The sequence below is a fragment of the Geotrypetes seraphini genome, chromosome 2 (genome assembly GCF_902459505.1).
Source record: "Geotrypetes seraphini chromosome 2, aGeoSer1.1, whole genome shotgun sequence".
NCBI lineage: Eukaryota > Metazoa > Chordata > Amphibia > Gymnophiona > Dermophiidae > Geotrypetes > Geotrypetes seraphini.
This window is the reverse complement of record NC_047085.1, coordinates 22172987-22190006: the sequence shown is the minus strand read 5'-3', so window position 1 is coordinate 22190006 and position 17020 is coordinate 22172987. Positions and strand designations below refer to the sequence as shown.

Genomic DNA, 17020 nt, shown 5'->3' with positions numbered 1-17020 from the left:
CCGAATTGTCAGTGCTCAATTGTCGGCACGCTGGTGTCAGGCGCACGATTGTCCCGTCACCACTTTTCCCGATTCTTTTTGATTTTCCTTTGCCTGTATATGTTTCTTCCTTTCATAGTTTACCATAATAGTAGGTGGAGCTATGCTGAGACATGATTTTAAATGTTGGCCTTTTTGCTATCCATAACTATTTTGGGAACATTGTCATTGAAAAAAGCAGAAAAGCTTTGGACGGGAGTTTTTTTGGTGACCCGAGAATGTGACATTTTATAATTTTTTGAGCTGTGAGAAGTATTTAGGTTACAATTAAGAACTAGACAATATTATTTTATGCACTGACAAGGGTTTCATTACCTCTGAGTATATATATTGGCTGAAGTCTTCTGAGTATATTATATTAGTTGAAGTCTTCAAAATATTTTGGATAATTTTTGATAATTTAGTTTATATTTATGCTTTCAAACAAAAATCAAGAATATATTCATATCTTTAAAAGAACCACAGAAATATTAACAAATAGAGAGTTAAGGAAAATAAAATATCTTTATTTAGCCCACCATATAAATGGGATCAAGTAAGAAATTATAATCAAGAAAACTAACAATCATGTGTAAAAGATACATCTGAGATGCAACTTGATTACTGAAAACTAAGCAACCTTTGTACCTATCCCTTTTAATGTTTAAATTTAATACTGTTTAAATAGTCAATCTGTAGATTACAATTTCTCTCCCGAATACATAACTGCTCTAACCCCCTACCCTTTTACAAAACCACAAAAGTGGTTTTTAGCGCAGGCTGGTGCGCTGAATGCTCTGCACTGCTCCCAACACTCAGAATTCCTAAAAGCATCGGGAGCAGCGAAAAGCATTCAGCACACCAGCCTGTGCTAAAAACCGCTTCTGCAGTTTTGTAAAAGTGTGTGTGTGGGGTGGGGTGGGGGGGTGCCGGGGGTGGTGGTGTTAAGTTTACAAAACCATAATACTGAATCTTAAAATGTTTCAGCAAAACTTACTTTGGTATAGACGGCAACGCTCTTTCACCTTCTGCAGAAAGGGAAATAAAATGAATGTTAGCAAGGGTTTCAATGAAATATTACATACATTTCTATAATTATAACAAATCATTTCACATATACAGAAAATCTAATTACTTACTTATAGCAGATATTCTCCATGGACAACAGGATATAAGTTCTCACAAATGGATGACATTAAATGGAGTATGGGCAGAGTAGCTTCCCCAGAACACAACATGTTAAACATGTTTGAGAAGATGGACTGTTCACCCTGAATAGAGGACCTCGCTCTAAGTACTTATATCATGCTGCCCGTGGAGATTTCCTGCTGCATGTACTGGTAATCAACTTGATATTCCTCAAAGCAAGCAGAATAGCTAGCCCTTATGGACAGGACCCCCTACCTACAGAACAGAAAAGGGGTAAAAAAAAAAAAAAAATTATACAAGATTTGCAACAGGCGGACACCAAGAATATTTTTGGTGGCAAGGTGGGGGGGAGGGAAGGAAGTAACCTAGAAATAAACAAAATAGGCCACAGGGACTGACTGACCAAACCTACTTTCCCATCTGGAGTTCCTTTCCAAACAAGAGTAAGACAATTTCACATTCCCAATATGGCGCTGGCTCACACAAACGCTCCAAAGTTATCTACACCTTCTCTCACAGAAGACATGCCTCCTCAGTACCTCACAGCCAATCATCTTCTGCCTCTAAAAAAGGCAGCCCATTCAACTTGCACATTTACCTGCACTTTCACTAGATTAACTCCACAAATACATGTGACATCCATCAGTATATGCACTTATTGAAAAATTCATTCAGATTTGGTGGATGTGAATTTTTTACCCATTCGAGGAACAGTAATCTAAGTGACATTTTGAGACCAAATATGTTACTAACTGTATTACCTCAAGAAGTATATGTGGGAGGTCAACTGTGGAAACTGTGTGATGTGCCCTTTAATGGTTGAATCAGATGAATTTGTGAACCCACTCACAACAGTTTGTAATGTTTAGGACAGTACCTCATGTCAATCACTCTGGTATTCATGTCCACATTTGTACTTAGGCCAAACATCACGTGTTTTAAGGATTCGTTTGTCAGAACATAAGTTCTGTTTGAACACTAGAAGAATTGAGGAACCTATGATGGCTCATTGCTGAACCTATGATGGCTCATTGCTGAACCAGAACATACCCAGATAGGGCTAGTCTCAGTTAGGGCGCTGGTCTTTGACCAGAGGGCCGCCGCGTGAGCGGACTGCTGGGTTCGATGGACCATTGGTCTGACCCAGCAGCGGCAATTCTTATGTTCTTATGTTTGCAATATCAATATGATTTTGGATCTCTGAATTATATTGTTTTGGAGTGGTATGAATATTCGATTAGGTGAGGAGACTGGCATTGGTCTTTCAGCAGCACAAGCAGCGCTGTATTTACAAATTGGACACTGTTAACCCAATGGGCTTAATGTGCAAGTTGAATGGGCCGCCTTTTTTGAAGCAGAAGATGTGATTGGTTGCCGAAAGCAGAGGAGGTGTGTCTTCTGTGAGAGGAGTGTAGATAACTTTGGAGGGTCTGTGTGAGTCAGCACCATTTTGGGAATATGAAAGCAAAGCAGTTACATATGTGCTGGGAGTTTAAATTTTTTAAGATCTACAGGTATGATTCCATGACCAAGTACATTATTGATCAATATCAGCATGTTTGTGAAAACACCTAACATGTAAGACCATTCCTGAATGGGGTTTCTTAAGTTATAAAGCTAGAGAGTCTTGCATGTACTCATTTTTGCAGGCAGAAAAAATAAAAATACCATCTAGAATTTTGAAATATGATTAGTGCCAATCGTCAAGGCTTCAACCATTCAACTGTTCATGTTATATGTAATATGTACATAGGTGCTTTTCAGAAAAAGGACTAGAATTTTAATTAATCTAATATAGGTAACATAAATAAGGGGCAAAAAGCAATGCAGGTTGCTTGTATATTTGTTTTAACTAAATAATTTAAAATCATATACTTTGCTATAGTAATCACTATTCATTGAATGTTGGTGTTTTAAACATTCAAATATTTCACACTATAACACAAGCAGCTCATACCCTGATAATCAAAATATATTTCAATATATATACACAAACATTTTTCTGAAAGAATAAAGATCCATACCTTTCAGGGGCCTGATAATAAATGAGTCTGTAGCTCCATTCACCAACCGACAATATCCATCTACTAAGTCAGCCATATTCTCAGCAATGGTTAAGGATGGTGCTGTCACTGTGAGAGGCTGAACAAACAACAAAAAAAACCCAAAACAACAGAGGCATTATCATTCTCACATAGCAGCTGTATACCATTACATTAGAACTTTTTTAATACATATTTATAAATAATGAACTGAAGGCAAAAAAATATAATCAAACGAACAATTTCAGGGCATTAGGAAACAATTAAAAAACAGTTATAGTTTTCACAAGTTCCATAACCAAGCAGACAGCACAGTTACATACTTGTAACAGGCACTATCCAAGGACAGCAGGTAGATATTTTCACATGAGGGTGACATCATTCACAGAGCCCAGTACAGACAGTGCTAACGTGTACTGTCACTTTAACTTCTTTCGAAGTCTCTAGACTGCCCATACTGTGAATGCGCGATTGCCTTCCCATCCAACGCCGGCTCGTGGGGTCGTCAGTTTAATGAACAAGATAAGAAACTAACTAGGGAAGGTGAGAGGAATGTGAGAATATCTGCCTGCTGTCCCTGAATAAAGCACAGTTACTTACAATAACAGGTGTTATCAGGGGACAGCAGGCAGATATTCTCATGTGGGTGATGTCATCCATGAAGCCTGGAACAAACAGTGATAAAAGTGCATTGCCACTAAGTTTTTAAAAACTTTGCGACTGCCCGCACTACGCTTGCGCAAGTGCCTTCTCGCCTGACGGGATCGTTAATTTAGTGAATAAGCTAAGAAGCCAACCAGGGGAGGTGGGTGGGATGTGAAAATATCTGCTGCTGTCCCCGGATAAAGCACAGTTACTTACTGTAACGGGTGTTATCCAGGGACAGCAGGCAGCTTTTCTCGCATGTGGGTGATGTCATCCACGGAGCCCGGATGTGGACAGCCTCGCAAGCAGACTTGTTTGTAGAAAACTTCAGAAGTTTCGAGACTGCCGCACCGCGCATGCACGAGTGTCTTCCCGCCCAGCACAGGGCGCGTCTCCTCAGTTCAGATAGCTAGCAGAGAAGCCAACCAGGGGAAGTGAGTTGGTTGTGAGAATAGCTGCCTGCTGTACCTGGATAACACCTGTTACGGTAAGTAACTGTGCTTTATCCCAGAACAAGCAGGCAGCCTATTCTCACATGTGAGCTCCAAGCTAACCAGAATGGGATGGAGGGAGTGTTGGCAACTTAGGAGAATAAATTTTGTAAAACATCCAGACAATAATAAAATGTGAAAGTATGAACCGAGGACCAAGTGGCAGCTTTGCAAATTTACAAAATAGGAGTGGATCTGAGGAAAGCTACTGAAGCCGCCATGGCTCTGACTTTGAGGGCTGTAACTCGGCTTTGTAGATGCAGTCCAGTCTGGGCATAGCAGAAAGAGATACAAGCAGCCATCCAGTTGGAGACTGATTGAGATGAAATTCTGAAACTACTTTAGGTAAGAATTTAGGATGAGTATGGAGGACTACCTTGTCATGATGGAACACAGTGAAAGGTGGATCAGCAACTAATGCTTGCAGCTCACTGACTCTTCGAGCAGATGTGAGGGCAATGAGAAACACCACTTTCCAAGTGAGATATTTGAGATGAGCCGAATTCATTGGTTCAAAAGGAGGATTCATCAATTGAGCAAGAACAACATTGAGAGCCCAAACCACTGGAAGCGGTTTGAAAGGAGATTTGACATTGAAAAGTCCTTTCATAAATTTGGAAACCACAGGATGAGCAGAAAGGGGTTTCCCTTCGATAGGCTGATGGAAAGCAGCAATTGCACTGAGATGAACTCAAATAGATGTAGACTTGAAGTCAGATGTAGATAAGTGCAAAAGATAATCCAAGACAGAAGACAAGGAGGTATCTTGAGGCTCCTTGTTATGAGATATGCACCACGTAGATAATCTAGTCCATTTTTGGTGGTAGCACTGTCTAGTGGTAGGCTTTTTGGAAGCCTCTAAAATGGCTCAAACAGGTTGCCAAAATTGAAGAGGAGTTATGTTGAGATGTACCAAGCTGTTAGGTGTAGAGACTGTAGATTGGGATGAAGCACAGACCCTTGACTGTGTAAGCAGAGACGGAAAAATTGATAGAAGGTATGGCTCCCTGCTGCTGAGTTGAAGTAGAAGGAGTACAAAGGTTGCCTGGGCCACCGAGGAGCTATCGGAATCATGGTGGCATGATCGTTCTTGAGCTTGACAAGAGTCTTGAGAATGAGAGGGAATGGAGGAAATGCATACAGGAAGAGATTCATCCATTCCAACAGAAAAGCATCTGCCTTGAGGCGATAAGGAGAGTATATCCTGGAGCAGAACTGAGGCAGTTTGTGGTTGTGGGGAGAAGCAAAGAGATCTGAGGAGTTCCCCACTGAGAAAAAAAATGTGGTGAAGAGGCGAGGAATTGAGTGTCCATTAGTGAAGTTGCAGAAAATGACTCAACTTGTCCGCCAGACGGTTTTTTTCCCCTTGAATGTAGACAGCTTTCAGGAAGGTGTTGTGAAGGATTGCCTAATCCCAAACCTTCAGAGCTTCTTGGCAAAGAGGGAGAGATCCTGTTCCTCCCTATTTGTTGACATAGTATATGACGTCTTGGTCGTCCTTCTGAATGAGGACTACCTGGTCGTGAAGATGATGTTGAAAGGCTTTGAGAGCATTGAAGATCGCTCTGAGTTCCAACAGATTGATATGACACTGACGATCTGTGCTAGACCAATGGCCTTGAGTACGGAGCCCGTTGAGGTGAGCCCCTCAAGCGTAGGTCAAGGAATCTGTCATGAGGACCTTCTGATGAGGGGACGTCTGGAACAGTAAACCTCTGGAGAGATTGGAAGAGAGCATCCACCAGCGAAGAGACTGTCTCAACGAAGGAGTGACTGTAATGTGTCGAGAAAGTGGTTTGCAAGCCTGCATCCACTGAGATGCCAGGGTCCACTGAGGAATTCTGAGGTGAAGTCTGGCAAAAGGAGTCATGTGAATGTTTGAGGCCATGTGACCGAGCAGTACCATCATGTGTCTCACTGAGAGTGAAGAAAGGGAAGATACAGCTGAAGACACAGCTGAAGAAGAGCAGATGTCTTTGTATTGTGTTCAAAAGAAAAGGAAATGCATTTCTGGTTTTATTTCTACAGTGTTGAAGTACTTGCTGACCCTTGCCTGTGGCTGGTGGGGATCCCCAAGCACCGCCAGCAGAGGATCTCCTCTAGAGACGGCCCAAACTCCCCTCTACCAAGCGCAACAGTCGCTGACAGCATCCATGAGCCACTGAGGTGCCAGCATCTGTGACTCGAACACTACTGCTGCCTGCCAAGCTTGGCAAAAGGGACCCCCAGTCAACTGCAGAGGAAATCCTCAGCTGACAGCTTGAGGGTCCTCATCAGCTGAGTATTTATATTTACATTAGAGGCTCTGGTAGAAACCAATTTACAAAGTATGTATTCTTCTCAATTAATATTTCCAAATTAATTAAAGTGTCTTTGCTTATTTGTAAATGGGTGTCTTCCAGAGCCTTTAATTCAGTAATAAATGATATAACTACTTCTGAAGTTTATATAGGGATGGGCGGGGACGGATTTCACTCCAGTGGGGACGGGTTTGACTCCTAGCGGGGACGGGTTTCATTCTACCGGGGACAGCTTTGATTTCTGTCCCCGCGCAACTCTCTAATGCAGACATCTGCAATGCTCTGGAAATATTGTAATATTGAGGAAAGCCTCCATGAGATCCAAAGACGCTAGAACTCTCCAGGAGAGACAGCAGCAATGACACACGGTTTCTATTCGGAAATAAAGAAACCACAGGAAGCGAGTGACCAACATAAGATCCACAACAGGCCTCTAGTCCTCCAAGCCGTACTTTGGTATGATGAAGTATAAAGAGTATCTGCCAAAACCCAATTCGTGTTCTGGAACAGGTTCTGGTGCTCGGATTTTTAAGAGACACTGCAAAGTAGTGCAGACCTTATCCGGCCAACCTGCCAGCGAGTCTAAAAACAAATCCAGAGGCAGGCAAAAAAAAAAAAATCTATCTTGTGACCCTTCCAAATAATGTCCGCACCCATTTATCCGAGGACATGCGAGTCCACTCCTGGTAAAACTGAGAAAGGCAGCTCTCTGGAGTACTGTTTAGGAGCAGTAGCTGCCCGGGATCCGGATGTCTGAGGACAGCTGGAATTGGAAATGTTGTTACAGGGACTGTATCCCTGGGAAGAAGAGGCTGAGGATCTCTGACAAAAACAGTAGAAGGGAATAAAATTACTCAAGTTCCCTCCCAAAGTACAGCAAGACTTGTGCACAGAGAGAGACCTAGGACAGCGATCAGCAACATCAGCCTTGAGGTCCCAAAAAGAAGCTGACCCTTGAAAGGAAGTCTGTTTAAAGCAGCCTTGGAGGCAGCATCCCCAGCCCAAGGATTGATCCAAAGAGGCAGGCAAGCAGACACCACATAAGCGGCAAGAACTCGAATGAGATCAGAAAAGTGTGTCCCCCATATAATCCACACCGTCCAGCACTAGCTGGGGACAGACATCCACTTCCGCAGAAGGCACCCTGCCAATCTCGTGTGACAGGCATGCGCCACAAAGGAGGCTGCCACTGCCTTGATACTTGAAGCCACTTCAAGAAAGTGTTTGCTTTTTTGGGTGCTTTTTTTTTTTAATATCCATTGTGCGATCCTGGGGTCCAAGTTTCCAAGTTTATCAGGTATTTTTGATTTATCGCCTATTCAAAATTCAAGGCGATGTACAAATAAAATAGTTGGTAACACACTTGCAATTATTAAATTAAACAAACAATTATCTAAAATACAAATAACACATATTACATTACATTTAAAGGTAATTTAAATAGTTTATAGTGAAACATAAGGAAAAATTATTTAATGGTTACATTCGATAATACAATCACTAATTCGAATTTAAAATATTTAATTAAATTCAGGGAAAAAACAATAGGAAGGGGGACAAATTGACCTTTTAAGTTATGGATGCGGAAAGAAAAAAGGAAGAATTAGTTATTAAAGGCGTCAATATATAGAAAACTTTTAAGTTCTGACTTAAATTTTGTTAAGTTTTTTTCCTGTCTTAGGTACAATGGAAGATTGTTCCAAGATTGAGGGGCTGTTATGGAAAAAATAGTGTTACGCCTTGTGTTAATAACTTTTAGTGAGGGAATAGCTAAAAGTTGCTGGTCTTGAGATCTAAGAGATCTAGAGGTAGTATAGGGTATTAAAAGTCTAAATATAAAGGCAGGAGATTTGTGTTCTAAAGCTTTGAAAATGAGTAAACATTGTTTAAATACTATTCTATGTGCTACTGGGAGCCAGTGGGCTTTCTTAAGTAGAGGTGTGACATGATCGAATTTTTTAGCCTTATAGATTAATTTAATAGCGGCGTTCTGAATTATTTGTAATCGTTTAATTTCTTTCTGTGACAAGCCTGTAAATAGTGCATTACAGTAGTCTAATTTAGACACTACAAGTGAATGAATTAAGATATTCAATGATTTTGAACATAAAAATTTAGATATCGATCGGATCTGACGAAGTCTATAAAAAGTAGATCTTACGACTTGACTTATATGATCGTGAAAAGACAGTTTATTGTCAAAGGTAACGCCAAGTATTCTAACATTATTAGTCATTTTTAACGAAATGCCTTTAATAGTTATAGCAGAAGAAAGTGTTTCACCATCTTTCCAGGGAAAGAACATAAGATTTGATTTTTGTATGTTTAAAGCGAGTCTATTGGTTTCAAGCCAGTCATAAATTTGATGTAATTTCTCATTTATTGATATTATTTCTTGCGGGTTTTTGGTGTTAACAGGATGTAATAATTGAATATCGTCTGCATACGCATATACTGTGAATCCAATAGATTGGCAGAGTGTCAACAGTGGTGCTAGGAAAATGTTAAACAAAATCGGCGAAAGTATTGAACCTTGTGGGATTCCATATGGAAGGGAAAAACTATTGGAAGTAGTATCATTGAAAGAGACGCTAGATGTGCGATGATCGAAATATGACTGGAACCAGAATAAGACTTGGTCTACTATCCCAATTGATTGAATTCTATTTATTAAGAGGTCATGGTCAATGGTGTCAAATGCAGACGATAAATCGAGAGAAATCAGTATGACAGAAGTATGGTGATCTAAATGATATAGTATTGATGTTGTTAAACCTATTAGAGAATGTTCAGTAGAATGGTTTAATCGAAATCCTGTTTGGTTTGGGTGTAGCACATTAGTTTTTTCTATGAATTCTGATATTTGGTTGAAGACAATTTTTTCTGTTAATTTAGATAAAAATGGGATATTAGCAATGGGTCTGTAATTATTTTTAATATCAGTGCCAATTTTTTGATCTTTGATTACCGGACGTATAAAAGATTTTTTCCAAAGTAATGGTACTTTGCTTTGTTGTAAACTAGTTTTAATCAATGTGTGTATATATGGCCCAAATATAGAGAAGTATTTCTTGAGAATAAAAGGTGGTATTGATTCGTTATGTGCTCCTTTATGATTAATAGTTTTAATAATAGTTTCTAATTCAGTAAGACTGGGTATTTTAAATTGTGAACATTTGGCAACAAGTGATGATTTCGGTTCCTGTTCTGTATTACTAGGGAGGTCCATGCATCAGGTATCCTGCACTACAGTGGAATCCACCTTAGGTTGCTCAAAATTGCTGAAAAGCAGGAAGCAGCGAAGGTAGCTTAGACATAGCTTGAGAGACCCTAAAAGAGCAGCCTGGGCATCCTATTGTTCTGTAACCAGACCAAGAAGCTGTGGATGGGATGGAAAAAAGACGACAGCACATTAGAACGGTCCATGACCAAACACTGATATGGAAAGAGGAGATTCCAATTTTTTGCTCTTTCAGAATTCCAGCAATAAAATGCTGGACAAAGCCATGCTTAAAAGGTTTGTGAACAGAGGGGTTCTCATTCAAATCTGAACTCTCAGGGCAACCGTGTTGACTAGTTCCAGCAAGGGTATCAGCCGGATCCAAAATAAAAACATTGTTAAGAGACAAAAGCAGCATAATGTGATCGAACTCTTCCATAACCAGATGAGAGGGATCCTGAAAAGGGGCCTCTGCCACTGAAGAAACTGGTTTAAAAGAAACCGGCTATGTCCAATGAGTTGGGTCCAAAGAATACACTTTCCAGAGGAGCCAAAAAAAGGTCTGGTGAAAATTCACACCTTGTCCACTGCAGGACACTGCTGTCCTTTCCTCTGACAGAGGACCACCGCAAAGGGGTCTCAAGCCACCGAAAATATGAATTTTAAGCAAAAAAAATAAGAAAAAGATGCAGAGCAAATCCAAAAGATGTCTGCACGGATTGCTTGAAGAAATTGAAACTATAGGGGGCTCTAACTCTCTCTCTCTCTCTGAAGTGGAAGAAGCATATGATCAGAAAAGTGTTTGGATTTCTGCAACTCCTGGATTACAGGAAAGGATTGAACACTTAGCATACTGAATATGGAAGAGATGTAACAGAAAAAAAACCCAAAACATTGAATAAAACCTAAAAATAAGAAATTAAACACAGCAAATGAAAGAGACAACTCGTTTGCAAAAGGAAAAAAAAAATGAGGAGGCCAACGCCCAGTGATACAGGGAGGCAGAGCTGAAAATGTATATGCCTTCTGCATGTCTCGGAGGTGAAGATACACAACCCACAGGGTCAGAACTCAAGTGCTTTCTGTACTGGAAACACCTTTACAATGTAATAAATTAAACAGTACATTATCTGCACTATCTAAACAAAAGTAATAGTTTTCAGCAGATTTTGTATATGTTAATACACTCAACTGGATTAATTTTTTAGCACTGTCACAAAGCTTATGTATGAAGGTTTGTATTACCTCAGGAGCACCTGCAATTTTGAGCTGCAGCATTCCTTTTTTGTCCTTGTCTTCACTAGCTGAATACTGAATAGTCTGAACCTGATTGAAGTCTGTTAAATGAGTAGGCTGTAAGAAAGTAAGCAGAAAATTTAAATATTTAATGCATGATTATTCTTTTATATAAGTTTAAATGAAAAGAACATAAGCATAAGAACATAAAAACATAAGCCGTGCCTCTGCTGGGTCAGATCAGAGGTCCATCAGGCCCAGCAGTCCGCTCACGCGGCGGCCCATCAGGTCCAGGACCTGTATACTAGCCCTTTATCTATACCCTTCTATCCCCTTTTCCTTCAGAAAATTGTCCAATCCCTTCTTGAACTCCAATACTGTACCCTGTCCTATCACTCCCTCTGGAAGAGCGCTCCAGGTATCCACCACCTGTTGGGTGAAGAAGAACTTCCTAGCATTGGTTCTGAATGTCTCCTTTTAATTTTTCGGAATGCCCTCTCGTTCTTGTAGTTGTCGAAAGTTTGAAGAATCTGTCCCTCTCCACTTTCTCTATGCCCTTTGTGATCTTATAAGTCTCTATCATATCCCCTCTAAGTCTCCACTTCTCCAGTGAAAAAAGCCCCAGTCTCTCTAATCTTTCAGCGTTGCTCTCTTCTGAACCCTCTTGAGTATCGCCATATCCTTCTTTAGGTACGGCGACCAATTTTGGACGCAGTACTCCAGATGCGGGCGCACCATCGCCCGATACAATGGCAGGATAACTTCTTTCGTTCTGCTTGTAATACCCTTCTTGATTATTCCTAGCATTCTATTTGCTTTCTTAGCAGCCGCTGCGCATTGTGCCGATGGCTTCATTGTCATATCCACTATTACCCCCAAGTCACTCAATAACAGCCCTCCCATTGTGTAGCTGTACCTCAGGTTTCTGTTTCCTACGTGTAAGACTTTGCATTTCTCTACATTGAACTTCATCTGCCATCTCGTTGCCCACTCCCCTAGTTTGTTTAGGTCCCTTTGTAAATCTTCGCAGTCCTCTTTAGTCCTAGCCCCACTGAATAGCTTGGTGTCATCTGCAAATTTTATTACTTTGCTCTTTATCCCCATTTCATATCTTTGGGACATTGCTGAAACAAGGCTGCCCTGTGAACTTCTAAAAGCTAAGTTACTCAGATTTTCATATTTCAGCATTTCATATTTCAGCTTTTCACTGGTTTTCAGCATTATATCTGCTTAATTTCTCTTCTCCTCCCTGTTTCTTACTAAAAAAAAAAATATAAAAAAAGCACAAAAAAATCCTTCTCTTTCCTCTGTTAAATCTTATTTCCTCTTCCTGCAGTTTTGTTTAAAATACTGTGTTTTAGGTGGTATAGAGCCTATATTTCTGGTGCCTGTGGCTCAGGGTGACTAAAGTAGGGAAAATCCTGTTATAAATCCTGTGTTTTAGGGTAGCACTGATAGAACCTGCAGTTTTGTTTAAAAAACTGTGTTTTAGGTGGTATAGAGCCTATATTTCTGGTGCCTGTGGCTCAAGGTGACTAAAGTAGGGAAAATCCTGTTATAAATCCTGTGTATTAGGGTAGCACTGATAGAACCTGCAGTTTTGTTTAAAAAACTGTGTTTTAGGTGGTATAGAGCCTATATTTCTGACTCACTAGTTTTTAAACATTGTGTCTGATTAGGTGGAGAAGGGAGGGGCTCTGTTTTACTTCTAAGGTTAATTGCATTATCTTTGGGACATTGCTGAAACAAGGCTGCCCTGTGAACTTCTAAAAGCTAAGTTACTCAGATTTTCATATTTCAGCATTTCATATTTCAGCTTTTCACTGGTTTTCAGCATTATATCTGCTTAATTTCTCTTCTCCTCCCTGTTTCTTACTAAAAAAAAATATAAAAAAAGCACAAAAAAATCCTTCTCTTTCCTCTGTTAAATCTTATTTCTTCTTCCTGCAGTTTTGTTTAAAATACTGTGTTTTAGGTGGTATAGAGCCTATATTTCTGCCTTACTAGTAGTCTTACTTATAGTCCCACCAACCCCAGGGACCACTATTCATATATAGAGACCCATATAATCAGGACTTCACAACCAATCAAGATGACCTTTATTCTATGCAATCACTGTGGTGCTTTAATTCCAAGACATACTATTTGGAGGCTTAAGGCTTGCCCCATCTGTCTTCAACTTGCCAGTATTAAGGAGGAGCTCTGTAAACTTAAACAGGAATTGAATACAATTAAAGCAGCTTCCATCACTCCACAAAATCATACCAACTTACCACCTCTACCTCAAAGAATAAAACAGCCCAGGAATAAATGGGTCACAGTAGGCTCAGGAAGACTGCGACATGTAACACAGAAACATCCACCTTCACTAATATTACCTCTACAGAATTCCTTCGCTCCACTAGTGCACTGCGATACTCAGGAAAACAGAAGGGAGGTGGGACTGGAACCAATGAAAGAAACTCAAGAGAACAAGAGCACCCTAAGTACAAATAAAAAAGCCAAAAACAGAAAACTATTACTGTTGGGAGATTCCATCATCAGAGGCATTAACCTTGGAACACAGGGCGAGGAGTCCAAAATAGTGAAATGTCTTCCAGGATCCTCAGCTACCAGGAGTTCCAGGCAAATACTGACTATAATTAAGGAAGAAACTAAGGATTTTAACACTGATGTTGTTATCCATCTGGGAACAAATGACCTGGCCAACAACTCCACACTTGCAGCACAGAAAGCTTTTCGGGAGCTTGGTGAGGGCGTGAAACCTTTTGTAAAGACTTTAGCTTTTTCTGAAATACTGCCTGCATATGGAAAAGGAGAGCAAAGAATGAAAAACACAGAGGACTTTAATAGATGGCTCAGAGCCTGGTGTCATCAAGAAGGCTTCAGGTACATAGGAGGATGGGGAAATACATGGAAGGACAAGAAGCTATATTGCACTGATGGGCTACATATTACTACAGCAGGAAAAAGAAACCTTGCAGAGAAATTTAGACAATATTTTTCTAGGCATTTAAACTAGAAGGTGGGGGTGGTGTATGTAGAGACCACCCCCGGCAAAAGAAAAGATGTGATAGTAGTAAAGGCTGCAACAAAAGCAATATCAGCAACTCATTTCTTAGTATTGCAGCGGAAAGTGAAACGACACAAAAATCCATACGAAAAAGGAGATTATCGCTGAAAAATAGCTGGAAAGCGATGACCACAAATGCTCGCAGTCTAAGCAACAAAGTTCATGATCTGCAAGCCCTAATATTAGAGGCAGATCTAGATATTGTTGCTATCACAGAGACATGGTTCAGTGAATCACATGGATGGGATGCAAACATACCGGGATATAATCTTTTTAGGAAGGACAGAGATGGTCATAAAGGTGGAGGAGTAGCTCTCTATGTAAAGATCAATATCCAAGCGACCGAAATGCAAGGGACCTGGGGAGAGGAAGAAGCGATATGGATTGCTCTGAAAAGAGAAGATGGAACTTCTATCTACGTGGGTGTAGTCTACAGACCTCCGACTCAATCGCAGCAAATTGATAAGGATCTGATTGTGGATATCCAAAAGTTTGGAAGGAAAGAGGAGGTTCTGCTGTTGGGAGATTTCAACCTGCCGGATGCGGACTGGAATGTTCCGACTGCGGAATCGGAAAGAAGTAGGGAGATTGTGGATGCCTTTCAAGAGGCTCTGCTCAGACAAATGGTGACGGAACCCACAAGGGAAAAAGCGATATTGGATCTGGTCCTCACAAATGGAGAGAGTATATCTAATGTTCGAGTGGGTGCTCACCTGGGTAGTAGCGATCATCAAACGGTTTGGTTTGATATAACGGCTAAAGTGGAGAGCGGCCGCACGATACTTAAAGTCCTAGATTTCAAACGTACGGACTTTAATGCAATGGGAAAGTACCTGAAGAAAGAGCTGTTAGGATGGGAGGACATAAGAGAAGTGGAAAGACAGTGGTCTAAGCTGAAAGGAGCGATAAAAATGGCTACGGACCTTTATGTGAAGAAAATCAATAAAAACAAGAGAAAAAGGAAGCCGATATGGTTCTCCAACCTAGTGGCTGAGAAAATAAAGGCGAAAGAGTTGGCGTTCATGAAATATAAAAAAACCCAAGAAGAGGAGAGCAGAAAGGACTACAGGGTGAAACTGAAAGAAGCCAAGAGAGAGATACGTTTAGCGAAGGCACAGGCGGAAGAACAAATGGCTAAAAATGTAAAAAAGGGAGATAAAAATTTTTTCAGATATATTAGTGAAAGGAGGAAGATAAAAAATGGAATTGCTAGGCTAAAAGATGCTGGGAACAAATATGTGGAGAGTGATGAGGAGAAAGCAAATGTGCTAAACAAATACTTCTGTTCTGTGTTCACAGAAGAAAATCCTGGAGAAGGACCGAGATTGTCCGGCAAAGTTACACGAGAAAATGGAGTAGATTCTGCGCCGTTCACGGAGGAGGGTGTTTATGAGCAACTTGAAAAACTGAAGGTGGACAAAGCGATGGGACCAGACGGGATCCATCCCAGGATACTAAGGGAACTCAGAGAGGTTCTGGCGAGTCCTATTAAAGACTTGTTCAACAAATCTCTGGAGACGGGAGTGATTCCTGGGGATTGGAGGAGAGCGGATGTGGTCCCTATTCATAAAAGTGGTCACAGGGATGAAGCAGGAAACTACAGGCCGGTGAGCCTCACTTCAGTTGTTGGAAAAATAATGGAAGTGTTGCTGAAAGAAAGGATAGTGTATTTCCTTGAATCTAATGGGTTACAGGATCCGAGGCAACATGGCTTTACAAAAGGTAAATCGTGCCAAACGAACCTGATTGAATTTTTTGATTGGGTGACCAGAGAGCTGGATCAAGGACATATGCTAGATGTAATTTACTTGGATTTCAGCAAAGCCTTTGATACAGTTCCTCATAGGAGGCTGTTGAACAAACTTGAAGGGCTGAAGTTAGGACCCAAAGTGGTGAACTGGGTCAGAAACTGGCTATCGGACAGACGCCAGAGGGTGGTGGTTAATGGAAGTCGCTCGAAGGAAGGAAAGGTGACTAGTGGAGTCCCTCAGGGTTCGGTGCTGGGGCCAATCCTGTTCAATATGTATGTAAGTGACATTGCTGAAGGGCTAGAAGGAAAAGTGTGCCTTTTTGCAGATGATACCAAGATTTGTAACAGAGTAGACACCGAAGAGGGAGTGGAAAATATGAAAAAGGATCTGCAAAAGTTAGAGGAATGGTCTAATGCCTGGCAACTAAAATTCAATGCAAAGAAATGCAGAGTAATGCATTTGGGGATTAATAATAGGAAGGAACCGTATATGCTGGGAGGAGAGAAGCTGATATGCACGGACGGAGAGAGGGACCTTGGGGTGATAGTGTCCGAAGATCTAAAGGCGAAAAAACAGTGTGATAAGGCAGTGGCTGCTGCCAGAAGGATTCTGGGCTGTATAAAGAGAGGCGTAGTCAGTAGAAGGAAGAAGGTGTTGATGCCCCTGTACAGGTCATTGGTGAGGCCCCACTTGGAGTATTGTGTTCAGTTTTGGAGACCGTATCTGGCGAAAGACGTAAGAAGACTTGAGGCGGTCCAGAGGAGGGCGACGAAAATGATAGGAGGCTTGCGCCAGAAGACGTATGAGGAGAGACTGGAAGACCTGAATATGTATACCCTAGAGGAAAGGAGAGACAGGGGAGATATGATTCAGACGTTCAAATACTTAAAGGGTATTAACGTAGAACAAAATCTTTTCCAGAGAAAGGAAAATGGTAAAACCAGAGGACATAATTTGAGGTTGAGGGGTGGTAGATTCAGGGGCAATGTTAGGAAATTCTACTTTACGGAGAGGGTGGTGGATGCCTGGAATGCGCTCCCGAGAGAGGTGGTGGAGAGTAAAACTGTGACTGAGTTCAAAGAAGCGTGGGATGAA

General features: G+C 40.9%; 1 protein-coding gene across 16 annotated transcripts in view; it reads right to left on the bottom strand.

Moving 5' to 3' along the window:
* The window catches only part of PTK2 (protein tyrosine kinase 2), a 779173-nt gene that overhangs the window by 484352 nt on the left and 277801 nt on the right, over nucleotides 1-17020 (bottom strand). For all 16 annotated transcript variants that reach the window (XR_004538103.1, XM_033930844.1, XM_033930848.1 and 13 more), the window contains 3 exons: nucleotides 11111-11218; nucleotides 3192-3309; nucleotides 1016-1046 (listed from right to left, as the gene is read on the bottom strand). Coding sequence is in view for 15 of the 16 variants with exons in the window: in XM_033930844.1 (XP_033786735.1) it covers nucleotides 1016-1046; nucleotides 3192-3309; nucleotides 11111-11218 (257 nt within the window). In the remaining variant the exon portion in view is untranslated. The remainder of the gene's footprint in view (nucleotides 1-1015; nucleotides 1047-3191; nucleotides 3310-11110; nucleotides 11219-17020) is intronic.